Source organism: Narcine bancroftii, chromosome 5 (genome assembly GCF_036971445.1).
Source record: "Narcine bancroftii isolate sNarBan1 chromosome 5, sNarBan1.hap1, whole genome shotgun sequence".
Lineage (NCBI taxonomy): Eukaryota > Metazoa > Chordata > Chondrichthyes > Torpediniformes > Narcinidae > Narcine > Narcine bancroftii.
This window is the reverse complement of record NC_091473.1, coordinates 120595883-120620587: the sequence shown is the minus strand read 5'-3', so window position 1 is coordinate 120620587 and position 24705 is coordinate 120595883. Positions and strand designations below refer to the sequence as shown.

The 24705-nt window shown below is 43.4% G+C and overlaps 2 protein-coding genes across 2 annotated transcripts in view; one reads left to right on the top strand and one right to left on the bottom strand.

Moving 5' to 3' along the window:
- Nucleotides 1-984: 984 nt before the first annotated feature.
- On the bottom strand, nt 985-4067 carry LOC138765330 (uncharacterized). Its single transcript, XM_069942373.1, has 3 exons — nt 4061-4067; nt 3803-3982; nt 985-3333 (listed from the first exon to the last, which is right to left on the bottom strand). Exons 1-3 carry the CDS (start codon nt 4065-4067, stop codon nt 2636-2638), a joined length of 885 nt encoding a protein of 294 aa, XP_069798474.1. The 3' UTR covers nt 985-2635.
- A 107-nt stretch (nt 4068-4174) lies between these two features.
- The window catches only part of LOC138765329 (ciliary microtubule-associated protein 2-like), a 28152-nt gene continuing 7621 nt past the window's right edge, over nt 4175-24705 (top strand). Inside the window, exons 1-6 of the mRNA XM_069942372.1 lie at nt 4175-4254; nt 4307-4396; nt 8330-8381; nt 15136-15306; nt 20405-20518; nt 21402-21539. Of these exons, the coding sequence (XP_069798473.1) occupies nt 4175-4254; nt 4307-4396; nt 8330-8381; nt 15136-15306; nt 20405-20518; nt 21402-21539 (645 nt within the window). The remainder of the gene's footprint in view (nt 4255-4306; nt 4397-8329; nt 8382-15135; nt 15307-20404; nt 20519-21401; nt 21540-24705) is intronic.

Below are 24705 nucleotides of genomic sequence, written 5' to 3'. Positions count from 1 at the left end.
GATTGCTTGTGGTGTGTGGGTGGAAAGGAAGAGTTTGAAACCCCACTGTTTTAATCATTCCAAATTGACTCTTATGTGCACGGTTTCATAAGGAAATGGGCCGATGACAATTTTTCTCAAGCAAAATATTTCAGTACTATTTATTGGGTCTAGAGCAGTGGTTCTCAACGTTCCCTTCCCATTTACATACCACATTAATAAGTAATCCTTTACTAACCACAGTGCACTGATGGCATAGGGATTACTTAAAGTAGCATGTGAAAAGTTTGAAAACCACTGTTTTAATCATTCCAAATTGACTCTTATGTGCACGGTTTCATAAGGAAATGGGCCGATGACAATTTTTCTCAAGCAAAATATTTCAGTACTATTTATTGGGTCTAGAGAAGTGGTTCTCAACTTTCCCTTCCCACTCACAAACTACATTAATAAGCAATCCCTTACTAACCACAGAGCACTGATGGCATAGGGATTACTTAAAGTAGCATGTGAAAAGTTTGAAAGCCACTGTTCTAGATGACCGAATGCAGAGTGAAAGGACCAGCATGACAGCATCCACGGTCAACCGGAATGTAACAATAGGTGAAAAAGTCCCAGTCTTCCCTGAGATAGGAATTGGTTCGCTCCATAACGAACCTGTCATGGTAGACATCAGAGCCATCGGCTGATAGTGAGGCACCTCACCTTGCTGTTCTTGGACACCACAATAACATATCCTTTTTAAAAAAAATACTGCCTGGACCAGGCGCTTTCTGAGGAGTCACTCTCCTTGAAGGTTCTGTTCACCTCTGAGACTGGTTGCAGAGTCATAAGACAATTAAAAAAACCATAAGGCATAGGAGAAGAAGCAGGCCATTCAGCCCATCAAGTCGGCTCCATTCTCCCATTCCTCTGTGAGCTGATTAATTCGCCCGCTCAGTCCCACTCCCCTGTGTGGTGAGCTGTCAGTCAGAAGCAAAACACACAAAACCAAAAGACCGTACAACAGGCTTTATTCGACATAAACTTCCACAGAGCTGGCTGTGAGTAGTTGCTGCTGTAAACCCTGAGAATGTCTTCGAAGGGCTGGCTCAGGCTTATATCTCAGAGGGTGATTGACACCCGACCGGGTGGGGCTTGGTCCATTCACGTCGGCTGATTGACAGCCGGCCCAGATGTTGTCTTGTCCCCATGCTCTTCTGCAGGTACAGAGGATTCCCCCTGCAGTAGGCCACCACATTCATCCACTTCTTTAAAACTGTCCCGGGGTGGGGGAGGGGGGGAGTTGCAGTAAAGAGCCCCAAAACATATACACAGTATTTACAGATTGAGATGGTCCAGAGGCTGTCGGAGTTTCTGCGACCGTCGCAGGACTGGCTCCTGGTCACTGGTTGGTGAGGGTGTGGGTGGGCTGTGGGCAAGGGCCTGAGCAGCTGGTGTGGTGCAGCGTGGAGGAGTGGCCGGGGTTAAGGCGTGTGTATTGCATCGGATGGGCGGGGGTGGGGTGGGTTTGTTCCCCACAGTTGTAGCAAGTCCTTGGTGCCCAAGGAGATCTTGAGTGCCCCATAGCTGTCCAGGGTTGGGGGTGAGTGTCAGGTCGGTGGGGTCCTGGGCTGGAGGATGCTGTGCTCTGGTGGGTGCTCCTGGTTGAGATGATATCCTCCCTGCCACTGCTGAACCTAACTTAGGCATTGTTGTGGTTCACATGTAGGAGGAACACCTGCTCAACCAGGGGTTCGGCCTTGTGTGTCCACACGTGTCTACGCAGGAGCACTGGTCTCAGGGACGTGACCCATGACGGGAGAGATGTTCCCGTCACCAATCTCCTGAGGAATGAAAATAGGCGTTCATAGGGGTCTCGTTAGCCATGAACAGAAGTGACCGAATGGCATGGGGCACCTCAGGAAGAACGTCCTGTCAGTATTCTATGGACCGCCCTTTTGACTTAAGGGCCAGGAGAACTGCCTTCCAGATCATCCCGTTTTCACGTTCCACTTGCCCATTACCTCTTGGGTTGTAACTAGTCGTGTGATTCATTGCGATGTCCCTTGATGTCAGGTACTGGTGTAGTTCCTCACTCATGAAACTAGACCCCCAGTCACTGTGGATAAATGAGGGGTAGCCAAACATGGCACTGGAAAGCTAAGCCCAGGAGGATTGGGGCGCAGATTTTGGGCATAACCAGGAGCCTGAACCCAGTGTATGTCACTCCCCCCACAGTCAGTTCGGCCGAGCAGCGCCCGAGGGTATTGATAGTCCGGTCCTTGGCGGCGAAGGCAATCGAGGAGGTGGTGGGTGGATTTTTAGCTTTAGTGAGTGGGCCACGCTCGGGTAAATGAAACTCTCAGTGGTGCCACTGTCGATTAGGCACTTTGTTACCTGTCCATTGATTTTTATGTTTTGAAGCGGCTGAGGTCGTGAGGAATGTTCTTGGTCAGGATGGTGGCTGCTAGGACCATCTTGGGGTTTGAGTCGTCATTCCCCGATGGAGGTGAGTTGTGGTCGTCGGTGTCCTCTGTAGACATCATGAGAGGTGAGTGTCGACCAGTGGTGCTCTCTGTAGTCGAGGGGTGCGGTGTGCGGTGGTTAATGGCGTCTAGAGGTGTGGGGTGTTTCGGTAGGGTGGCCTGGTCAGCGCCTGTGGTTGACCACATGATCATCGTTGGAGGCTTGGGAGAGCCTCAGTGTTGGCAGCATCCACACCTGCCCGACCCAAGATGGTGACGCCGCATAGAAGGGTGAGGCATGGCTGGCCTTCTTTCCCGGCTGCGCTCGGTGTGCCCGGGGTAGTGATGTCACACCACTGGCTGTCAGGGAGGGCGACATCATCACGGCCAGCAGAAGTGACATCATTCCGTAGACCGGACATGACATCGCTGTAGTCTTTGGGAGGCGGCGCTAGCGAGAGCGAGGGCTGGTCTGGGCATATGACGTGCAAGCGGTGATCATTGCTGGCAAGGAGGGAATTTGGGCCACCGTGGCTGGGGAGGCCAGAAGTGACTGCGGGTTGCCCGGCAATCGCACGTGGTGGGGACTGTGGTGGGGGGGGGGGGGGGGAGGTCGTAGAGGGCCACTGAGCTGCTGGCTGGCTTTGGGAGGCATACCTTGGTGAAGTGGCCTTTCTTGCGACACCTCGAGCAATATTGGTTTTTGGCCGGGCAGTTTTGGTGCGATCGACGATCAGACCCACAGTACTTACATGGGTGCTGGGTGCCCGCAGCAGCGAAGTTTTCTCACCAGCTTGATCCAGGGCCACAGCAGCCAAATGTGCTGACCACGTGGAGGCCTGAGGAAGCCTGGAATTGAAGTCTTCAGTGCGCAGGGCTGCTACCTCCAGGGTTTGGACTACTTCCACTGTTTTGGGCAGAGAGTAGATATTTTCTTCCAGCAGCTTCTGCCTGACAGCCCTCGGATGTAGGCGTCTCTGATTAGCCTCTCAACCTCCCTTTCATTTACCCTGGTTCAGTCAGACAAGGTCGGGCCAACTCACGCAGGGCTCCCAGGTAAGACTTGGCCACCTCCCCGGGTACTTGGGCTCGGATACTCAGGAGGTACCTTGCAAAGACCACATTCGTGGAGGTTTATACATGGTCTCGAGGGGGTGGCACAGTTGCAGGGTGCTCCAGGTCAAGGTGGTCAATGGTAAAGGTCTCCTCATGACAGGTTATGCTAAGGATGAATGTGGTCATGTTCTGGAACCCCCCCGAACGGACCCTCATATGGCCCAGTGGATGAAGACACAGTTGCAGTCCTGGAGGTCCTTGGGGACAAAGGAAGGTGTTGGTCTGTGGCACAAGGTTGGGACAGGAGCTCGTGATCCTACCTTCTCTCGGAATCTTGTGACCTCTGCCGCGGGTGTCTCCTCTGCGCCACGGACCATTGGCGCAAACTCGCTTGGAACCGTCAGCGAGGGCGTCGTATACCAACTCTGCCAAAGACGTGCCGGTCTTTTTTTTTAGGGAGCCAAAAGGCACCCATGGGAGCTCGTCCACCCAATCCAGGCCTTAGAGGCGTGCCATTTGGACTGTGAATGGTCAGCCATGGTGTGGAGCAGCTGGGTCCCAATTAGCTGTGCCAGCACCTACCATAGGCTGGACATGAACTGTGATGCCCCCCCCCCCCAATACTGATTAAATCAAAGCCAATGTTTCAAGTAATTAGGGGGCTCGATCATTTATTTTCCAGTTTGATGTGGATGGGACTTGAGGGGTTGGCTAAAGATGCTTTGTGGATGAACCACTGGAAAGACTTCACTGCCTGGCCCGGTCAACGCCAGTTGGCTCCGGTCGGTTATTACCTTGTAACTTGCGCGCTGACTGTTGCTAAGGAGCGGCTGCTTGTTCAATGGGAACCTGTCGCTCCATACAATTCCACTGCCTCCGCCTGCCGAGCGCGGAACAAGGAAGCAGGGCACCAGGTGAGTGAAGGCGAAGGCACTCGATCGATTTTTCTTTTAAATGTTGAATTGAGTTGGTTAATCTTGATTGATTTAAAACAAGTGGAATAGGGGAGCTGGTCCTAAAAACTTCCACTGAGTTTTATAGGCCAGTCGTAACACCAGATGAGATGCAGGTTGCTTGCCATCCAGCGAGGAAGTGGACTGGAGAACATGTTACTGACTTCAGGGACCCCCTCCCCCCATCTGTGATCACATTCTCATGCTGGCACCAGCCTATACGCGCGTTAGGATGTTGGCATCAAAGGCCAGGTTTGTTGCTCCTCCCCAATTCCCCTTGATAAAGTGGTGTCCCACCTCTTGAACCTCTGCAGTCCTTCTGATGGTGAAATTTCGACTCTGCTTTTGGTAGGAATTTCCAGGATTCAGACTTGGATTGCAATTACTTCATTGTCATTGTTTCTAAGTCAAACTGATGTGGGGGATCTGCTAAGCAATGTTCTCTTGTATAGTCAGGGTGTCAGAGGTTATGGGGAGAAGGCAGAGGAGTGGGGCTGAGTGGGCAAATGACTCAGCTCATGGAGGAATGGGAGGATGGAACTGATTTGATGGGCTGAATGGCCTGCTTCTGCTCCTGTGCCTTATGTTTTTTTTAAAATTGCCTTATGACTCTGTGCTCCCAGTCTTGGAGGTGAACAGAACTTTCAAGGAGAGTGACTCCTCAGAAAGCGCCTGGTCCAGGCAGTATTTTTTTTAAAAAGGATATGTCATTGTGGTGTCCAAGATCAGCAAGGTGAGGTGCCTCACTATCAGCCGATGGCTCTGATGTCTACCATGACAGGTTGGCTATGGAGCGAACCAATTCCTATCTCGTGGAAGACTGGGACTTTTTTACCGATTGTTACCTTCCGGTTGACCGTGGATGCTGTCATGCTGGTCCTTTCACTCTGCATTTGGTCATCTAGAACAGTGGTTTTCAAACTTTTCACATGCTACTTTAAGCAATCCCTATGCCATCAGTGCTCTGTGGTTAGTAAAGGATTGCTTATTAATGTGGTAAGTGAGTGGGAAGGGAACGTTGAGAACCACTGCTCTAGACCCAATAAATAGTACTGAAATATTTTGCTTGAGAAAAATTGTCATCGGCCCATTTCCTTATGAAACCGTGCACATAAGAGTCAATTTGGAATGATTAAAACAGTGGTTTTCATACTCTTTCTTTCCACCCACACACCACCTTAAGCAATTCCTTACTAATCACGGAGCACTTATGGCATACTTAAAGTGGTATGTGAGTGGAAAGAAAAAAGTTGAAAAGTACTGATCTAAATCAGCCATTCTTAATTTTAAAAAAAATATATTTTTTAATGTAATTGGTAGGATAGAATTATGGAAGAACCCAACTCAACTTGACTGCTTCACAGGGTAGGGAGCCATAGACTTTGAGCAGAATCCATAGCCAAAAAGAACAGGTTGAGAATGGCTGATGTAAACCACAGGCACAGTTTGATATTCAACACCATCATAGCCAGCAAATCTCATGACCAAGCTAAAGGTCCTGGGACTTTGTTCATCCCTCTAGCCTTGGATCTTCTAGTTCACCAATCAGTGTGGTTCAGCAACATCATCTCCTACATGTTAACCATAGCCTACTCTATTTCTTGTATACTCATGGTTGTGCAGCCAAGTTTGGCTCCAACTCAATTTACAAATTCACTGAAGACACCACCAGAAATGATGAATCCAACTACGTGATGGAGATTAAGAACCTGCTTGGGTGAAGCCAGAGCAACAAATCTAGCTTCACATCACCCAGACCAAGGATTTTATTGATAATTTTAGGGAAGAGTGGTGGAGGGACTGCATGCCTGTAGAGAGATTCAGAAGCTTCATGTTCCTAGGAAACCATATTTCAGTGATCTTTCCTGGTGTAAGGGCATTGAGGACACAAGGACTTGTGAAGAAGTCTCAGCAATACGTCTACTTTTGAGGAAGTTTAAGGAGATTTGGCATGTTGTTGAATAATCCATGGAACTTCTACAGGTGCACTGAGTAAAGTATACTGGCTGGTGGGAATGCAGCCTGTCTTCGGTAATGCAAGTGCCCAGGAATGTCGCAAACATAGCTAGGTCTATGTGGAAGCCTCTCATCGATTGGCGACATCTATGTGAGGCATTGCCTTGAAGGCAGCCAACATCATAAAGAACCCCATCACCCTGGTCACAATCTCTTCTCACTGCTATCTTTGGGCAGAAGTCTGGAAACCAGCATCTTTAGGTTAAAGAGCAGATTTTTTTTCAGGATCTATCAGATTCTCCTTAATGTCTCGCTCCTCTGTACATTAATCATGGACTGTCTGCACTATTGCAAGCCACTTTTTTTGCACGCAGATTATTGTGAATATTTATTATCCAACTTGTCATTAATTTTCTCTTTTTAATGTAATTCAATTAGTTCACTAATTATAGTTTTAAGGACCTGTTAAATGCAAGGCAAGATTCTTAAAAAGAAGGCAGCTCGTAGACCTAATATGGAAAGTAGTTGATTCTTTTACCTGTGGGTGAGGCAGAATTACCAAATATTGGCAGTAGAAAGAAAATGGACTCATCATACACAAGCATAAAGAAATGTAAACAAACTCTTGCAATACAGAGAGAAAAAAGATTAATAAAGTGCAAAAGTAAGAGTCCATAAATGAGTTTGTTATTGTGGAATCTGATGCTAGAGGGGTAGCAGCTGTTCCTGAACCTGGTGGTGTGAGTCTTTTTGCACCTCTACCTCTTTCCTGACTGTAGTAATGAGAACAGTGCATGTGCTGGGTCGAGTGGATCCTTGACGATTGCTGCTGCTCTCCGATGGCGACATTCCCTGTAGATATTCTTGATGGTGGGGAGAGTTTTTTCCCGTGATGTCTTCGGCTGTGTTCACTATCTTTTTCAGGGCATTACCAGACCATGCATTAACATGGAGCAGAGCCTCACAAGATGCAGGAGGGGATTGTGCGCTGTCCTGTATCGCACGATTGCCTGTTCAAAGGGACAGCTCAGCAAAGAGCTGCACCTTCTTCCACCTTTGCATTCCCTCTTGCTCATGGGAATCCCCCCTCTCACTACTGAACCACTGAGCATTCAATTCCCATTGATGCACTTCACAGCGGCTCATAATCGACACGGTTTCCTATCATCTGCTGTCCTTGTTTATAAACCTGACATTACAACTTCACCTTCCCCCAGAACAGCTTTGTCAAACTTCCTCCCAGTTTACTTCTTACCTATCGTTGGAACATCCTTCATTTGGTTCTGGATTCCCCCGATTTCCCACAATATCAGGTTTGATCGCTTCACTTTGCTGCCCTGCGGATATCCAAACTGCATCAATGAAAGTGAGAGAGGATGTCTCTGAAACAGAGTTCATGATGCCATTATCTTTCCTCTGTTCCCTTGACCTGACTCCTTTGTTAGCCATGTTAGCCTTTGCATTTTTCCAGCAGTACATAACTATCCCCACTATGATCCTCTGGGAGAAATTCTTCCCTGATTCTCTACATCAACAATCATTCTTCAAAATAAATATGTTAAAACAATCCTAATTATTCTTTTAACATTTTGACATTATTGTCTTAAGAAAATTCTGACACCTCAATTCAGAGTTCAAGGATTTATTCAATGCAACCTTCATTGAAGAGAATCTTCTTGAACCCTCGTTCTCAGAAGTGAAAGATCAGACTTTTCCATGATAGCTACTGTTTAAGCTCTGTTCCCAGATCCCAAAAGCAATGATGAAACATGGTCCTTCACATTTGTTTGTAATAAGCTGAAACTTTAGTGAAATGGTCTTTAAGGTTTTGATGCACATGATCTGTTTGGTCCTGAATATTCAAATAGCCTGATTAATTTCCTTTCAGCATTATTGTCTTCTTTGCTTTTCATAAATTGATTTTTTATGACATTACAGGCTGGATGTGTATGGTGTTCATCCAGACAATAAAAAGCTAGACCTTGAACAGGTGAGTAAAAATGATATTGAACTTGAGTGATTGGTCAAAAGACAGGCAGGAGCGCTGATCAATGTTCGAATGCTGTTTATTGATTTCAGTTTGGCATTCAATACAATCATACCTCAGTACCCAATGAGGAAGTTGAACCTGCTGGGTCTGCAATTGGATTCTTAACTTCCTGTCAGAAAGACCTCAAGCGGTCCAGATTGGTAATAGCACTTCAAGACCATCACACTGAGCACAGGTGCACCCCAGGGCTGCGTGTTTAGTCCACTGAGCACAGGTGCCCCCCAGGGCTGCGTGTTTTGTCCACTGAGCACAGGTGCCCCCCAGGGCTGCGTGTTTAGTCCACTGAGCACAGGTGCCCCCCAGGGCTGCGTGTTTCATCCACTGAGCACAGGTGCCCCCCAGGGCTGCGTGTTTAGCCCACTGAGCACAGGTGCCCCCCAGGGCTGCGTGTTTAGCCCACTGAGCACAGGTGCCCCCAGGGCTGCGTGTTTAGTCCACTGAGCACAGGTGCCCCCCAGGGCTGCGTGTTTCATCCACTGAGCACAGGTGCCCCCCAGGGCTGCGTGTTTCATCCACTGAGCACAGGTGCCCCCCAGGGCTGCGTGTTTAGCCCACTGAGCACAGGTGCCCCCCAGGGCTGCGTGTTTAGCCCACTGAGCACAGGTGCCCCCCAGGGCTGCGTGTTTAGTCCACTGCTGTTCACTCTGCTGACTTGTGACTTCAGCTAAACAGCTCGAACCACATCATCCTTTGTTGACGTGACCATGGTGGGCCTTGCTAGTAAGAATGAGGAGTCGGTATACAGAGATGAGGTGCTGTCGCTAACAGACTGGTGCAGAGCCAACAACCTGAATCTGAACAATTAAAAAAAAACATACATACACAAAAGGTTGTCAGCTCCAGGAGGGGGGGGGGGGGGTGGGTGTGGGGGGAAACCAGGCTCCACTGAACATTAATGTCTCGACCAATTTTTTAAAGTCATTCAATATGGCGGTACGATTGTTTTTATGGAAAAGTAAATTATTGAGAGTTTCTTTACAGAAGTTGACATGGAGCTACGAGTTGGGTGGACTTCAATTACCAAATTTTCAGAATTATTATGAAGCAGTGCAATTAAAATTGATGCTGACCAACCTCCAGTATGGGGCTAAGGTTGAACTGGCTCAGATTTCTGAACACAATGTCCATCAATTGATATATAAATGGAATCCTTAACTTTTACACAAGTATAAATTGCCAGTGTTGAGACATTTAATGGAGGCCTGGTATAAAAGGGATCAAATCATAGGAACTAAAGGTAAAATCTCAGCTAAGACACCGTTATATCAGAATAAAATAATTCCTTTTTCACTTAATAACCCCTACTTGAAAGCTTGGGAATCGAAAGGTATTAAATTGGTGGAAGACTGTTTTGAAGTTGGTAAGTTTCTTTCTTTTACGAGAGTTAGAGAAAAATTTGGTGTATCATCAAGGTCTTTATTTACTTACTATCAAGTCTGGGCATTATTGACAGAAAATTTTGCCGGAATCTGGTTTTACCTAGACAAACTAAATTTGAGATTTTACTTGTTGATAAAGGGAAGAGAGGGTTTATTTCTGAAATGTACGCTTTGCTATAAGAGAAGATGATTAAGGTTGACTTATATAAAATGAAGGATAAATGCGAGAAGATTTAGCCATTATGTTATCTCAGGAGGAATGGATGAACATGTAGACAGTGTTATGAATTTAACTAATGTGAGATATAGTTCAGTCAATTATAACTTTTTACATCAATTGTACTTAACTCCTGAGAAGTTGACAGTTTTAGTTCTTCAGATTTGTGTTTTCTTCTTACATTCAGTATGGACATGTGAAAAAGTTAAACCTTTTTGGGGGAAAAATTATTAAGTTTTTTGAAGATTTGTTCAAGATTGAATTACAACTTGATCCATTATTGTGTATATTGGGTTATACTACTACATTAACAGCTGGTCTACGATTGGATAAATTCCAAATTTCATTTTGGGGTTAGCTGTAGCTAGAAAATGTATTGCTTTTATGTGGAAGATCAATGTTGAATTGAATATACAAAGATGGCATAATGATCTAAAATCGTGTCTTTATTTAGAGAAGATAACTTACAATTTACAAAATAATTATCCTTTTTTTGTTAAAATGTGGACTCCATATTTGAAATGTATGAGTTTGGATGTACGGTAGATTTAAAAAAAAATGTAAAGGGTTGACACACTCCACAGCAACCGATAATTATTTGAAATATGTATTTTGCTCCGACATGGGGGGAGGGATGTAGGGGTGGGGTGGGAGGAGGGTAGGGAGAAGGGAGGTAGTAAGGGTATAGTTTTTGTTTTAAAAAGTTTTGTTTTGTATGTATTTTAAAAATGATAAATATTAGACAAACTGGGTCTGTTTTCTATGTTGTAAAACAGATTGAGAAGTGATCTTATAGGAGTATATAAAATTAAGAGAGCATGGATAGGATAGATAGCCTGTGTCTGTTTCCCATGACATGGGTTTTTTAAATTGGAGGTTGTAGTGGGCGCTACAGCAGAGAGTGGAAGAATGACATGCACTTGATGTGTTTATAGTCAAGACTAATTTATTGCTCTCTCTGCTCCTGGTTATATAGGCCCAGTCTCCTGCCACTGGGCCTGGCTTTCCCGCCATTGCTGACGGAAGTGACGTTAACAGCATTCCGGCTGCGGATTGGTTGGTGTTCTCATCGCGCGGGTAGTCAGCCGGGGAGAAAGACCAATAGCCTGCACAGGCCTTGCGAGATCGGCGCATTCATCCGCCATTTTGTGTATCGGGTTACCTCCCGGATAGCAGGCCGTTACAAGGACATGGGTTTTAAATGAGAGTGAGGAGCTTTAAATGGGATGGGAGAGATAAATAAGACCATAAGAAATAGGAGTAGAATAGGCTATTCCCTGCCATTTAATTGTCCTGATCCATTTTATCCCTCATCCCCACTACCCAGCCTTTCCCAAATAACCTGGCTAATCAAGGACCCATCAATCTCTGCCTTAAATGCACTCAATGCCTCCACAACTGCCTGTGGCAATAAATTCAGCAGATTTACCACCCTCTGGCTGAACAAATTCCTCCACATCTCTGTTGTAAGCAAATGCCCTTCAATCCTGAAGTTGTGCCCTCTTGTCCTAGACAAGGGGTCATAGTCTTAAAATTAGAAGTTGTCCAATTAGAACAGAAAGGAGGAAGAACTTCTTTAGTCAGAGGGTCGTAGGTCTGTGGAACTCGCTGCCGCACAAAGCAGTGGAGGCCAGATCACTGGGAGAATTTAAACAGGAAATGGATAAGTATCTCATTAGTAAATTATCAAGGGATGTGGGGAAAAGGCTGGAAGTTGGAACTAGGTGTGAACATAATTCAGCTTAGTGTAGAGTCATGAGACAGATTTGATGGGCCTAATGGCCTGCTTCTGCTCCTTTAACTTGTGAACTTTCTCACCATGGGAAACAATCTTTCTACATCTGTGCTGTCCATGCCTTCCAACATTTGAAATGTTTCAATGAGATCGCTTGTTATTCCAATGAATACAGGCCAAGAGCTGTCAAATGCTCTTCATACTATAATGCTTTCATTCTCAAAATCATTCTTGTGAACAGATGGCATATCTAGGTAAAGGGGCGTCCTAGGGCTGCCAAAGACATCGGCACCCCCCGCCCCCCCACCCACTGTTTTTAAAAAAAACTGTCCAAAAAACCACCACACACTAACCTTTTGAACAAAGTGAAATCACTGTGTCTGTTGTGGGTCACGTGTGGTGATTCAACAGCACTGCAACATATCAACCCAACGTAGCTCGAACCGTGAACTTTCAACTCTTCTCAAAAACCAATTGTTAGCCCAACGGTGAAAAAAGGACGAAACTTTCTCCACTCAGCAGTGCGACACACGCGCACTGGGCACTCACTCATCTCTTAATTGAAATTCAAAACCCGATAAAGCATGGCTGAAAAATGCTGCTATGGCTTTTTATTAGTTGCGGTTGTTGTCGTGAAGTTGTCGCCATGTGTGTCTTTATCTGTGTGCACGTGCGCAGGAAATAGGGCTTTTCAACACAGTGAGGGACTTCAGAGCACCCCTCTCGCTTGAGTCGGTCGGCAAAGTTTGAATGCATGGCGGGAATGTGCCTGTCAGTTGCAGCCCTTGCCTCGCTGCCAGGCAGAACCACTCGCCGGCGAGTGTGTCGCTGCTTCCCCACTGTGGGATGATTGCACAGAACGTGGTATGTCTCTGCATGATATGCCATAGACATGGACCAGACAAGTGTTATACTAATACTGTGCTTTAGACTATACCACCACTAAACTGGCCAGTGGAAAAGCATCTCCATCTGTTATACCAGTAGGGTGGAGTATCTCTACACCCATAGCCAATAGCAATGTGATATTGCTTTGAGTCACCTGTTCTTGTATTTCACGCTGCTGCAATAAGTCTTGGTGTTAAGTGTCTATTTGATGTCATTTTCCCCACCTCCTCTGTAACACATACACATCTATACACACACATTTGGTGTTTGCAGGAGCGTCTGAGTTTTGTGAATAAGGGCTTGGCACTGATGGCGAGTCGTCATTAAGGAGAAGGTGAGGGTTACCTGTGTAGAGTGGGGGGATTGTGCCTGGGCACTCGCCACCTCTTTTTTGCCTCGCACTGGAGTGCTGCGCTCTGCTCTGACTGGCATACACTCTGACAGAGGGGTAAAGAACAGCGGCCCCTGTCACTCTGCAGCCGGTGAGTTAATAACCACTTTTAAACTGTAGCACCTGGGTATCAAATTGCCCGGTTAACCCCATTTTACACGGCACTTTGAAAGGGCCTACTGTCAGAAACTTGTTTGGCTAGCGGGACATGGGGCAGGAGGCCAGCCTTCACAACCAGCCTGCTTGCCTAGAACCGATTTCCTTTAGTGGTCCCATTTATTCCCCCCAAAACAATCTGATCAACAACCCGCCACCTTGACCCCCCCACCCCCCCTATACCCTTCCTCATCCACTGACCTGCACAGACAGCAGCCACCTCATCATGCCCCAAAAACATTTCCAAAGGTGGCTGGCTTCCATCTCTCAGAAGCTCCCTCTGTGCAACAATCCACCTAGAAACCAGCTGTTCAGAGGGCAAAAGTAAGCCTTGTCCGATGATGCCGGTGGAGGCAGCAGGGAACTGGCCACTGCAGAGATGTCTGTGCCTGTCTCTGCCATCTAGTGCCCATCCGCCAGCATCGATCAAAGACAGCCATTTTTCCCATTACCCATAATCCCCCTCACAACTGGAACTGTTCTGCCAACGCCAGGGAAATGCAGAGAGGTTCAAGCTGGATGGGGGATTAGGGGTAACGAAGATGAAGGCAGACATTTTGCCCATTCATTCTGCATCGAGCGAGGTGCTGAAGCAGCCCGATGAGATGCCGGCCTGGAGTGGTACTCAAGTGAGCCCTGGCACTGCAGCACTGCACCCCTGGATGGACATTCATTATTGGGCTTGGGACTTAGATATAGGGAGGGTAAGAAAAATGGATGAAGGTAGGGCAGTTGACGTGATCTATTTGGATTTTAGTAAGGCTTTTGGTAAGGTTCCACATGTAAGGTTAGTAAGGAAAGTTTAGTCACTAGGGATTAATAGAGAGATAGTGAGATGGGTTCAGAGGTGGCTGGAAGATAGCAGAGAGTCATGGTGGACAACTGTCTGTCAGGATGGAAGCCTGTGATGAGCGGTGTGCCTCAGGGATCAGTGGAGGTTCCCCTGTTGTTTATCATTTATATTAATAATTTGGATGAGGGGGTGGTGCCGCAACTATCTCTCTTGGAAGATCATTCCATTCTGCCATCACTCTCTGAGTGAAGCAGCATCGTCTAACATTTCTCCTAAAGTTTTGCTCCCTTACCCTTAACTTAGGCCCTCTTGTTTCAACCTCCCCTGCCTTCAGGGGAAAGAGTCTACTCATGTCTAGTCTATCTATTCCCTTCATAATTTTAAATACCTCTATCAAATCCCCTCTCAACTGTCTACGTTCCAATGAAAAAGTCCCAGTCTCCTTAATCTTTCTCTGTACTCTAGATGCTGTAAGCCAGGCAACATCTTTGTAAATATTCTCTGCATCCTCTCCACCTTATCTGTATCCTTCCTATAACTGGAGACCAGAACTGAACACAATACTCCAAACCTGGCCTCACCAATGCCTTAACACTCACACATCACTTCCCAGCTCTTATACTCTATGCTATCATTTATGAAGGCCAGCATACCATATGCCTTCTTAACCACCCTGTCTACATGGGAATCCACCTTCAAGGAACTCTGTACCATAACCCCAAGATCACTCCGTTCTTCTGCATTCCTCAATTTCCTCCCCTTAACTACATATGTCCTATCTTGGTTATTTTTTTCCAAAATGCAGCACCTCACACTTGTCTACATTAAATTCCATCTGCCATCTTTCAGCCCACTTTTCCAAACAAATCAAATCTTTCTGTAATCCAAGAAAACCTTCCTCACTGTCCACCACTCCCCCTGTTTTTGTATCGTCTGCCTATTTGCTTACCCAGTTAACCACTCCCTCCTCCAAATTATTGATATAAATGATAAACAACAGGGGACTCAGCACCGATCCCTGAGGCACCCCGCTTGTCACAGTTGTGATTGATAACCTGCTCTGCTTCCATCCTTTGCTTGAGAACCAATAAATGTATACTTGACATAAGTGACTAATTGTTGAATTGTCTTTCAGGAAAGCCTGAAATACCCTGGAAACCACAATATGCACCGAGCAGACTTCAGTGCAAGGACTGTTGCCCAGAAAATATCAGGACCAGGCTGGGAGAGGGAATGTGACATAGAACGCTTTGCTCGAACACCACAGTTATTCAATAAAAAACAAAAACTAAAACAGAAGTACTTGGTAAGTGTTATGTATTCAGTCACACAATTGAGACTCGGAGACGTAATGCTTTCTCATCCTTTACTTCTATTAGACTAACCTGGCTACTGACACACAGGGTTATATATATATGGAAGGGTGACCAACGTTATGATGTCCAGCAGAGGGTGGGCTTATACCGAACACTCTTCCACCCCCCATTGTGCGATAAATGCTGACTGGGCCCCTTCAAACTAATAAGATTACATCGGACCCAGGACTACAAGTGAGAATTAGAATACATCTCAAGAATAATTATAATTATAAAAGGGAAAGTATTTAACAATATTCAGGGTACATCGTCCTTAAAGCCTTCAGGTGGTCTTCTTTCTCTTTTGGACCACCTCAGCGTGGTTTGCTGAGCCGGTCTTTGCTTGGAACTCGTAGATAGTTGGGTCGGCAGTTGAGTTGGAGGTGACTGCCCGCCTTCACTGCCCTCCTGGATGCATGTCTCAGTTACTGGACTACTCACTGGACTCCATGGCTCCGCAACCGTCTCTGCCCCCCCCCCTCCCCCCACTTGGCCTGAGGGGTGGGATGTTCAGGACAGGCTACGGCAGGTCTGGATCCAGTTCATGAGGCAGTTCATGGACTTTAGTGTCAGTCAATGCTCGTAATTGGTCAATGTGTTGCTTTCACAATCTGTCCCCCACTAGAACAGAGTATGAGCAGGACCTCAATTTTTGTAAGATTACTCCTACCACTTCTGGGTCTTTACATTGTCTTAAAATCTTGTACCAGAATTCTCTTGCCTACTTCCAATGTTCCAGGTGAGGTTTGAGGCGATGCAATTGGAGACCCAGATCTGGATGAACTGTGAACAGCCTGGTCTGCAGGTTGTGGCCAAACATTAGTTCCACTGGGGTGCATTTTGTGGTAGAATGTGGCATGTTTCTGTATCCCAATAGGAAATCGATTATTTTGTGTGTCCAGGAGGCATTTAGAAGTTTCATGGTTTTCATTGCTTTTTTGAATGTTTGTACAAAACATCCTGTCTCCCCATTAGTACTTGGGTGATATAGGGTGTGGACAAAATGTGTCTGATATTGTTGTCACACATAATTAAAAAAAAATGTTCTGATGTAAATTGAGGCCCATTGCCCATAACTAATTCATGAGGCAATCCGTAAGTGATAAAGGTAGCTCAGACAGTCAATCGTGGGATCTGCTTTGATGTTTTTCAGCTGTGAAACTACTGGCCATTTGGAGTGTGCGTCCACAGGTATTAGGAAAGTCTCACCCATGAATGGTCCAGCAAAGTCTACGTGAATCTGATGCCAGGGTTTGGATGGCCATTTCCATGGGTTAGCTTTGGGTTGTGGCGTTTTTAGCTGCATTGTCTGACATACTTTGCATTCTCTTACTGTTGTTTCAATGTCTCTGTCTATGGAGGGCCACCAGACATGCATCCGGGCCAGTGGCTTTATTCGTACCATTCCCGGATGATTGTGGTGCAGTTCTGATAACATGGTAGTTTGCCATTTGGCTGGAATAATTGTACCCCATTGTAAACATCCATCTTTGACTGATAGGTCATGGTGGCGTGTGGTAAGGTTTTAGATCTTCTGGGATCACTTCAGATTTGGGCCACCCATTAAGGGTATAGGATCTTGCTTAATGTTGGCTCTTTTTGGGTTTCCTTTGTGATCATCTGGGCTGTAATGGGCCGTTGTTGAAGTTGTTCTTGGTTGACGGCTGCTTCCTCTGCCGTCCATTTAATAATTTCTTCTCGTTGTTCTGTCTCGGGTAGCGGCATGCATGATAAGGTATCTGCAAGGTTGTTGAGTGTTCCTGGTTTATGTTTCATACCATAGTTATACGCCACTAGTAGCATGGCCAATCTTTGAATTCTGGCTACAGCTAATACTGGTATACCTTTGTGTGGCCCCACAATTAAACTAAGAGGCTTGCGTGTATAGATGAATAGTCCCAAATGGGTATTGATTGTCCATATTCCCTTGATTTTTTTCTCTCTCCAATTCTATCCGTTGATATGCTTGTGACAAATATAGTGTTGTGAATTTTTGCCCTCAGTTTAGTGCTTGGAACAATTCTTCCGCCTTGAGCATAGGATGTTTGGATATTTTGAATGATGGATTGATGGTGACTTTGTAATTGCCCAAATGCGAATCTGTTTGCTTTTCATACGGAAGCATTTTTGATGGTAAGACTTGCCGACTAGTAGGTCTGATTGACCCACATCCAAGTTTTTATCTGCCATTTCAGAGCTACAGGCAGTTCTGTATGCAATTTGCAGCAAAATGTCTTCATCCATTGCTAACAATTTTTGGCTTGCTTGGCAATTTGCCATCCCCATCACTAATCTATCTCACAGTGCCTGATTTAGAAACTGCTTGAAATGACAGTGCTCCACCAGTTTACACAACGATGCCAGGTATTCAGTTACTGTTTCTCCTGGTTCTTGTCTCCTTTCATAGAATCGTTGCCTTTCTGCCATAAATGGTGGTTTGGGTCTTAAATGTTTTTTTAGAGCTGTGCATAATTCAGTTAATGTCTTCATTCCTGCATCCTCCAGGGCCAGCAAGGTCTTAAGGAGGTCAAATGTTTTGCTGCCCATTACACTGAGGAAGAGGGCACATTTTCGGTTTACTGGATCTTCCACAATATTGTGGGCTACGCAGTAGTAGTTAAACCGTTCTACATAGTTTTCCCAACTTTCTTCTACTTCATTGAATTCCCTGAACTTTCCCTCCACCATCTTGGTGCGCTTTTGCCTTGATCTTTTGACGGGAATTTGTTGAGGTTTTTAGGTAGTTGTTTTCTACCTTGTGTTGTTTCCTTTCTCATGGTTGGTGCATGGAGAATGTGTAGGGTTCGTTTTGTTCCTTGTCACCACTGTTGTGTATGCACTCACACAATTCAGACTCGGAGATGTGATGCCTTCTCATCATTTACTTCTATCAGACTAACATCGCTACTGACACACAGGGTTATATATATATATGACATTGGCGTCATGATGTCCAGCAGAGGGTGGGCTTATACCCAACAGTAGGTAATTTAATTACAGAATTTTCAGCTGGCTTTTATTTATTCTGCTTTGAAATCAAAAAAGGGATAAACACTAAAGAAAAAAAAACAATGGTTACCTTGCTTGAATTTTATAAATACAGCACAAATTCCAAATTATAGGTTGTTTCTGTCAATGTTCAGATATACCATGCTTGTTAAAATTGCCTTGAGTTCTCCAAAAATAATGTAATTTCTGGAGAATAATGAACTGAGATGCTGATTACTGGAGCACACCTGATAACAAATTCCAAATAACAGGTTTTATTTCAATGAGAATTTAAGAGTGTGGTGATATGTAATTACACCCCTAGGTCACCAGGGGTCATCCCGGTGACCTTGTCTATCAAGCCATCCAGAGCAACAGTCTAGCCTTTGTTAGGTCTGCTTTGTTCATGAATGAGTGAGACAAACACCAGACTGAGTCGAAATCAGGGTTCTTTGTTCTTTATTACCGGATTGTAACACTTGCGACTAACCATGTTAGTCGGAGAATGCATTCTGCCGTTATCAGCAAAATGGTGATTTTTTATACCCTTGGATAAGTGCTTAGAACATCATCATATCATTACTTGTCCACTGACTAAAACTGTTGCTATCCTTTCCCTGCTAGCTTCCTGCCTCTCAATCCATCAATGTCTCTCTTATCTTGTAAGTACAAGGATGCATTCACATCTTGTTACAGCCCTGTACAGGGTAACTCCTTACACATTCCCATCTCATGATGTTTTACCTTACACCTTCCAGGTTTGTCTTGCAGAGAGACAAGACCTTTTAGTGTACATATTAGTTTATTAAAGCTGCTTATACTCGCACTGCTGTTGTGGTTATTGTCAGTACAAAGAGGATATGGGAGCCAGGGGAATTTTAAGGCAAAAGAATAGAAGGTGATATGGAGGCCCAGGGGTGCTGGTAAAGCTGTGGCACTGGGCGTAATATTTAGCAAATGTGTTTGGACCCCACTTTCCCTCTTTGGTATTTATGAAGTGGAAAGGGGTACCACTAAGTTGTTGATTAATTTATAATGATTAATGACTTCATTGTCACGCATATTGTATATGATACATTTATGTAATGAAGTTTTTGCTTGCTGCAGCTGAACAGGTTCTTGTAAAGGTAATAGTAAACTTTTTAAATTAGAAGAAACAATAAATACATAATATGGGTGTTACTCACAGTAATCCTAGTGCAAAAAAAGTGACTTGCAATAGTGCTGAGCTTTTGTGGTGTCAAAGCAGTCTATGATTAGGGTACCAAGGGGAGGTTCAAGTGTGATCCTGTTGGAAAGAAACTGTTCTTGATCCTTAAGCTGCTACTTTTCTGGGTTTGATATTGAGAGCAAGATTGTTGTTCAGGCACCACTAAACCAGATTCTTGATCTCCATCATGTATTCCACTTCTACTCCACTAAGCCTGCTTGGTCTGGTCCCCTAATGACTATATGGCTGCCATTTAAAGTCAGTTCTGAGAGTTTAATTTCTCAAACTCATTGCACATTCAGTGTTTCAATTAAGTTGTAAAATGCATTAAACTCTATTTTCAGAGGATGGAGGGTAGAGGAGAATAAGGTACAAAAGATATTTGTTTGTATGTTATTTTTTAATTGCTCTTCCTGAGAAAAATAAGCAAGTAATTTCAAAAGAAATATGGCAGAATAGCTGGTATCTCTACTATCCTTTGCTGTCTGACTGGATGCAATGATTCAAGGGGAAGTAACATGATTCATTTCTTCAGATACTCATCCTTGGGTAAGTTCTTCAAACTTGACAATTTGCTGTGCCTTTCTAAAATTTGGGGAAATAATTAAAAAAAAATTAATCTGTAAGAAATACAGGAGTGTTTACAGTTTGTTCTAGGGTCAACAATATTGAAAAGTGTATTCCTTTCTTTTTCCAGCACCCCTCCCCTTTCCATTTAAATATATCTTGGAAATTTGAAGATTTGGATAAAATGATCTGATTGACAGAGCTACAGTCTAGCTTGTGAATAAAAGCCTGTAAACCTTATCCATTTTAAATGGAGATAATGTTGCATTTTTTTAAAACTGCAGGAGATGGACCGTGGTCCAGGTAAATACGAGATCCCACATTTTCTTGACTTATTGGCAAAGAAGAATGCTGGTATTTTTATTACTAGAGAAGAACGGTTTAAAAAGCGAAAAGATGTAAGTTCATGGGTTTGTATTTTTCAACAATTTGTTACACATTTTGAGATTATTAGACTAACTCAAAGAAATTAATGAAAAGAAGGGCTCAGGCCCGAAACTTTGGCTATACCTCCGATAGACACTGTGTGATCTGCTGAGTTCTTCCAGCATTTTTGTGTTTTTACTACAATCACAGTCATGTTTCAGCCCTGAATAAAAAGGTTTCCAGTTTTGAAAGTGTAATAGTATTGTGAAGAAAGCTTGTCGTGATCAGTTCTCGAGGCTCTTTGGACAACTTGTCGGAGGTATCTTCCCCTGGCTTTACATGGTGTGACTGTATTACTATGCATTTCAGTCCAATGAAAGCCCATTTCATATGGTCATTCCACAAATCTCCTTGGATTTACTGCAATTGGATTTATACTCTCTGGTTACGACTCTGTACTTAATCAGTAATGCAGACGACTAAAAGCTGAACATGCATTGTTCAGACTTGGCAAAGAATATTCTTATTCTTAATATTTTAGAACATTATTTAAAATCTCATTTGTTTGCAAAGCTATTGTGTGTCACGGTTATCTTAACATTATTACAGCACCAGAGACTTGAATTCGAAGGAGTTTGTTTGCGTGGGTTTTCTCCAGGTGCTCTGATATACTCCCACTTCAGGTTTAGTAGGTTAATGGGTCACGTGGGTATATTTGGGCAGTACAGGCTCATATGCCCGAAGGGCCTGTTACTGTGCTGTAACTCTAAATGTAAAAATGAAAAAGAATTAAGCCACTAGACAGAAAAATTTCACTGTTCATTTATTTTTACACCAAAGATTTTAACAGATGAATCCTTGTTAAATCATAGCATTGAAAGAGATTAAGTTGTTTTGACTGCTTTAATTTTGCAGATTGTTAGCCCAGGTCCTGGCTCATATGGCAAAGGAGGGATCCCAACTGCACTGCTGGAGGAGAAAGCTAAGAAGTCTGTTGGATTACGGGGATTGATGGATTCAAACAGTGCTAAGAACCGATCTCTTGAAGCAATGGTAAATATTCTTTATCAGGTGATTATTGATATTGTATCAGGTGAATTGCTTGGATGGGATGTCTACTTCACAGCTAAGAGCAAATCTCAATTTATTCAGGAAACAGTCTAACAAGACAATAATTTCTACCAAAAAGTACAATTAGTGTAAGATGCATGTTTCTACATAAAAAGTTGAGGATAACCACTGACAGAAGTATGGTCATTCAGCCTGATTGAAAGATGTATTATGATAACACCCAGTCCACTTAGTCTGACCTTAAAGTTTCAAATGTGCAAGGATGCTTTTAGTGTAAAAAAAATTGTTTTGTGTTGTCTCCCAATGTTTGGGCATTCAGTTATGGGGATGAATTTCTTACAGACCACTATGATGTATAGTGATTATAAAGCACTCAAGACATGCTTGACTTTGTCTCCTTTGAGTTGGACAGGACCCGGGCAGAGTAAACATTTGCCTGTTGTTGAATCAATCCTATATTCATTACTTGAATTTCAATGGAAATGAAACAGTCATCTGAATCGGGAGGTGAATAGGTCACTCAACTTCAGAACCTAGTCTGTCAATCAATCAGATAATGGCTGTGCCTTCACCATTTTGTTGTCTAATTGTCATGTTGTTAATCTCCTCTTTGATTATTCTCCTGGACTGTTATTTGGATTAGGGAATGCTTGTAATGGATCTGTGTTAATAGTAATACTTAGGTAAAGGTTGTTATATTTCTTATAAAACTCTCAGTAAATTATAGAGTTAAAATTTTGTGTCCAGGTATATATATATATATATATCTATATCTATATCGATATCTATATAGATATATATATATATAGATATCGATATCTATATAGATATATATATATCGATATATATATATATATATATATATATATATAGATATCGATATAGATATAGATATATATCTATATATATATATATATATATTCTTAGTAAGTTGTGGATTGGTTACAGGGTTACGCACACAGGTCACAGTACATTTACAAAGAACCATTGTACTCAAACAGTTCATTTTCGGAGTGGCAGTGTCTAGAAAGACAGAGCTAATGGATTTGGAGTGGGTCTTAATTATTCAAGAACAATGCAGTGTTTGCTTTATTAAAAACTGAAGTATCTAAGTACTCAATAAGAGCTGCTGAAGGAAGTCATCTATTTTTAAACTAAACCACTTAAGCCTCTTGAACAGAGAGGAGGTCAGAGATTGTTAAGGATATGGAATGGAGATCAGAAGCTTGTTAGAAAGGAAATTGATAGTTATATGTTTTCCAAGAATTGAGACTGACCTCACTGATGATGTAACCGTCACATGATTTGGAGAAATATATTATCAAATTCAGACATTTTTGGATCAGTTTTACAGAAGTTGGAACCTTATGGAAGACAGGGTTGAATTACAGTAACCAGAATAGGTGCTGTTATGTGTTATTTTCAAGAAAAAGGGGGGCACAAAATAAGTAGATTTCAAAAGAGAAGCTACTTCTGGCTGTGTCTTTAAGATAAAGAGGACAGTTTCATTGTTTGGAAAACAGATTACAAAATCTTCATTCGAGAGAAGAAAAATAGACAGGTATTATCTATTTCACCTCCTGGAAAGACAGGAAGTTTATCATCCTTTTGATAGGGGATAAATTTATGCTCAGAGGATAATCACTTCTTTCCAAAGAATATCTCAGTATATATCATCAAAAGAAATGTGAGTAAGGAGGCCTGAAGATATGATATTTAAAAGCGCTTTATAATTATTTCTGAACTGAGAACTTAAGGCCAAGCAAGACTAAAATAATGCTGAAACTTTAAAAATTGACTTTTCAGAATGGGACTTTATTACACACACACACACACACACACACACACACACACATTACATTTGTGCCTAGTAGGGTTAAATTTGGAATTAAGTTTAAAGATAAATAATGTCATGTTATTAACAGTTTAATTAAAAACTTATTTTTAATTTACCATTGTCTGGTGAATTTTCCATTGCTGTTCCTGTGTTTGTGCTAACAAAGTCCCTTTAGTCCCAACATAATTAAAAGGGTTGTTAGTTTGTAACATGCTAACGATTAGATTGGTGAAGCTACCATTAGTACTGTAGCTTCTCAGCTCTAGTGACCCAGATTTGAGCCTGATTTCAGGTTGTATGTTCTCTCCAGGTTTTCCATGTGTGTTTCAATGTCCTTGCACATTCCAATAAGGTTAACTGGTAACTGGAAGTGACCGTGGTGTAGGTCAATGGCAAAAGAATCAAAGGGGAGTTGATGAGCATGAGGGAAAGAATATCACAAAGTTATAAGGGAAAAGTTTGGGGTGGGGGGGAGAGAATGAGACTGCTTAGATTTCTGTGCTGGGATTTGATGAGCTGAATGGCCTGCAATGACACCATAAGAAAAGATTATCAGTTTCCTTTCAGTCCTAAATGCTAGTTTCCTTATGCCCAGCCAGAGGAGGCATCCTACAGGATCTGGTGTACCTCAGTGAGCTCATCTGCCACTTCTAAATTCCAGAAGGCACAGTCCACATATGGAAATAAAACCAGATGGAATGCAGAGTGAGTGCGAGATCATCTCCCTCAGGTTAATAGTTTGGCAGCCATGTCGAAATTTCACCCTCCATTGAGAAAGCTGTCAACTGTTTACAGCTGAAAATAGTGATTGTGCAACACACCACTGGAAATACTTAGCATAGTTCGAGAGGGAAGTAGAATGAACATTTCAGATCAATGACAGCTCATTAATTATGAATGCTGTGTCTTTGCTCAGAATAAGGATATCAGTAACGAAAGGACAAAGGTTTAAGGTGAGGGTGGAGAGATTTAACAGGAACCTGGGGAGATTTTACACATAAGGTCATGGATGTACGAAATGAGCTACAAGAGGAAGTGGCTGAGGCAGCTACTATTTCACCATTAAGAAAATATTGGACAGATACAAAGTTAGAGAAAGGTTTTGGCAGACAGAGCTAGTGTTGGTGGTTCATTTTGGTCACCACAGGCAAGTTAGGCTGAAGGGCCTAGTTCCATGAAGTATGGCTCTGTCTCTATTTCAGACTTTCAAATGTAGAAGTACTTTACTTTTGGTCTTTAAAAACATTCTCATGTTCACTATGTTAAGTCGATAAATACCTCTAGTAAAATCTGGGATGATGTGCACAGGAT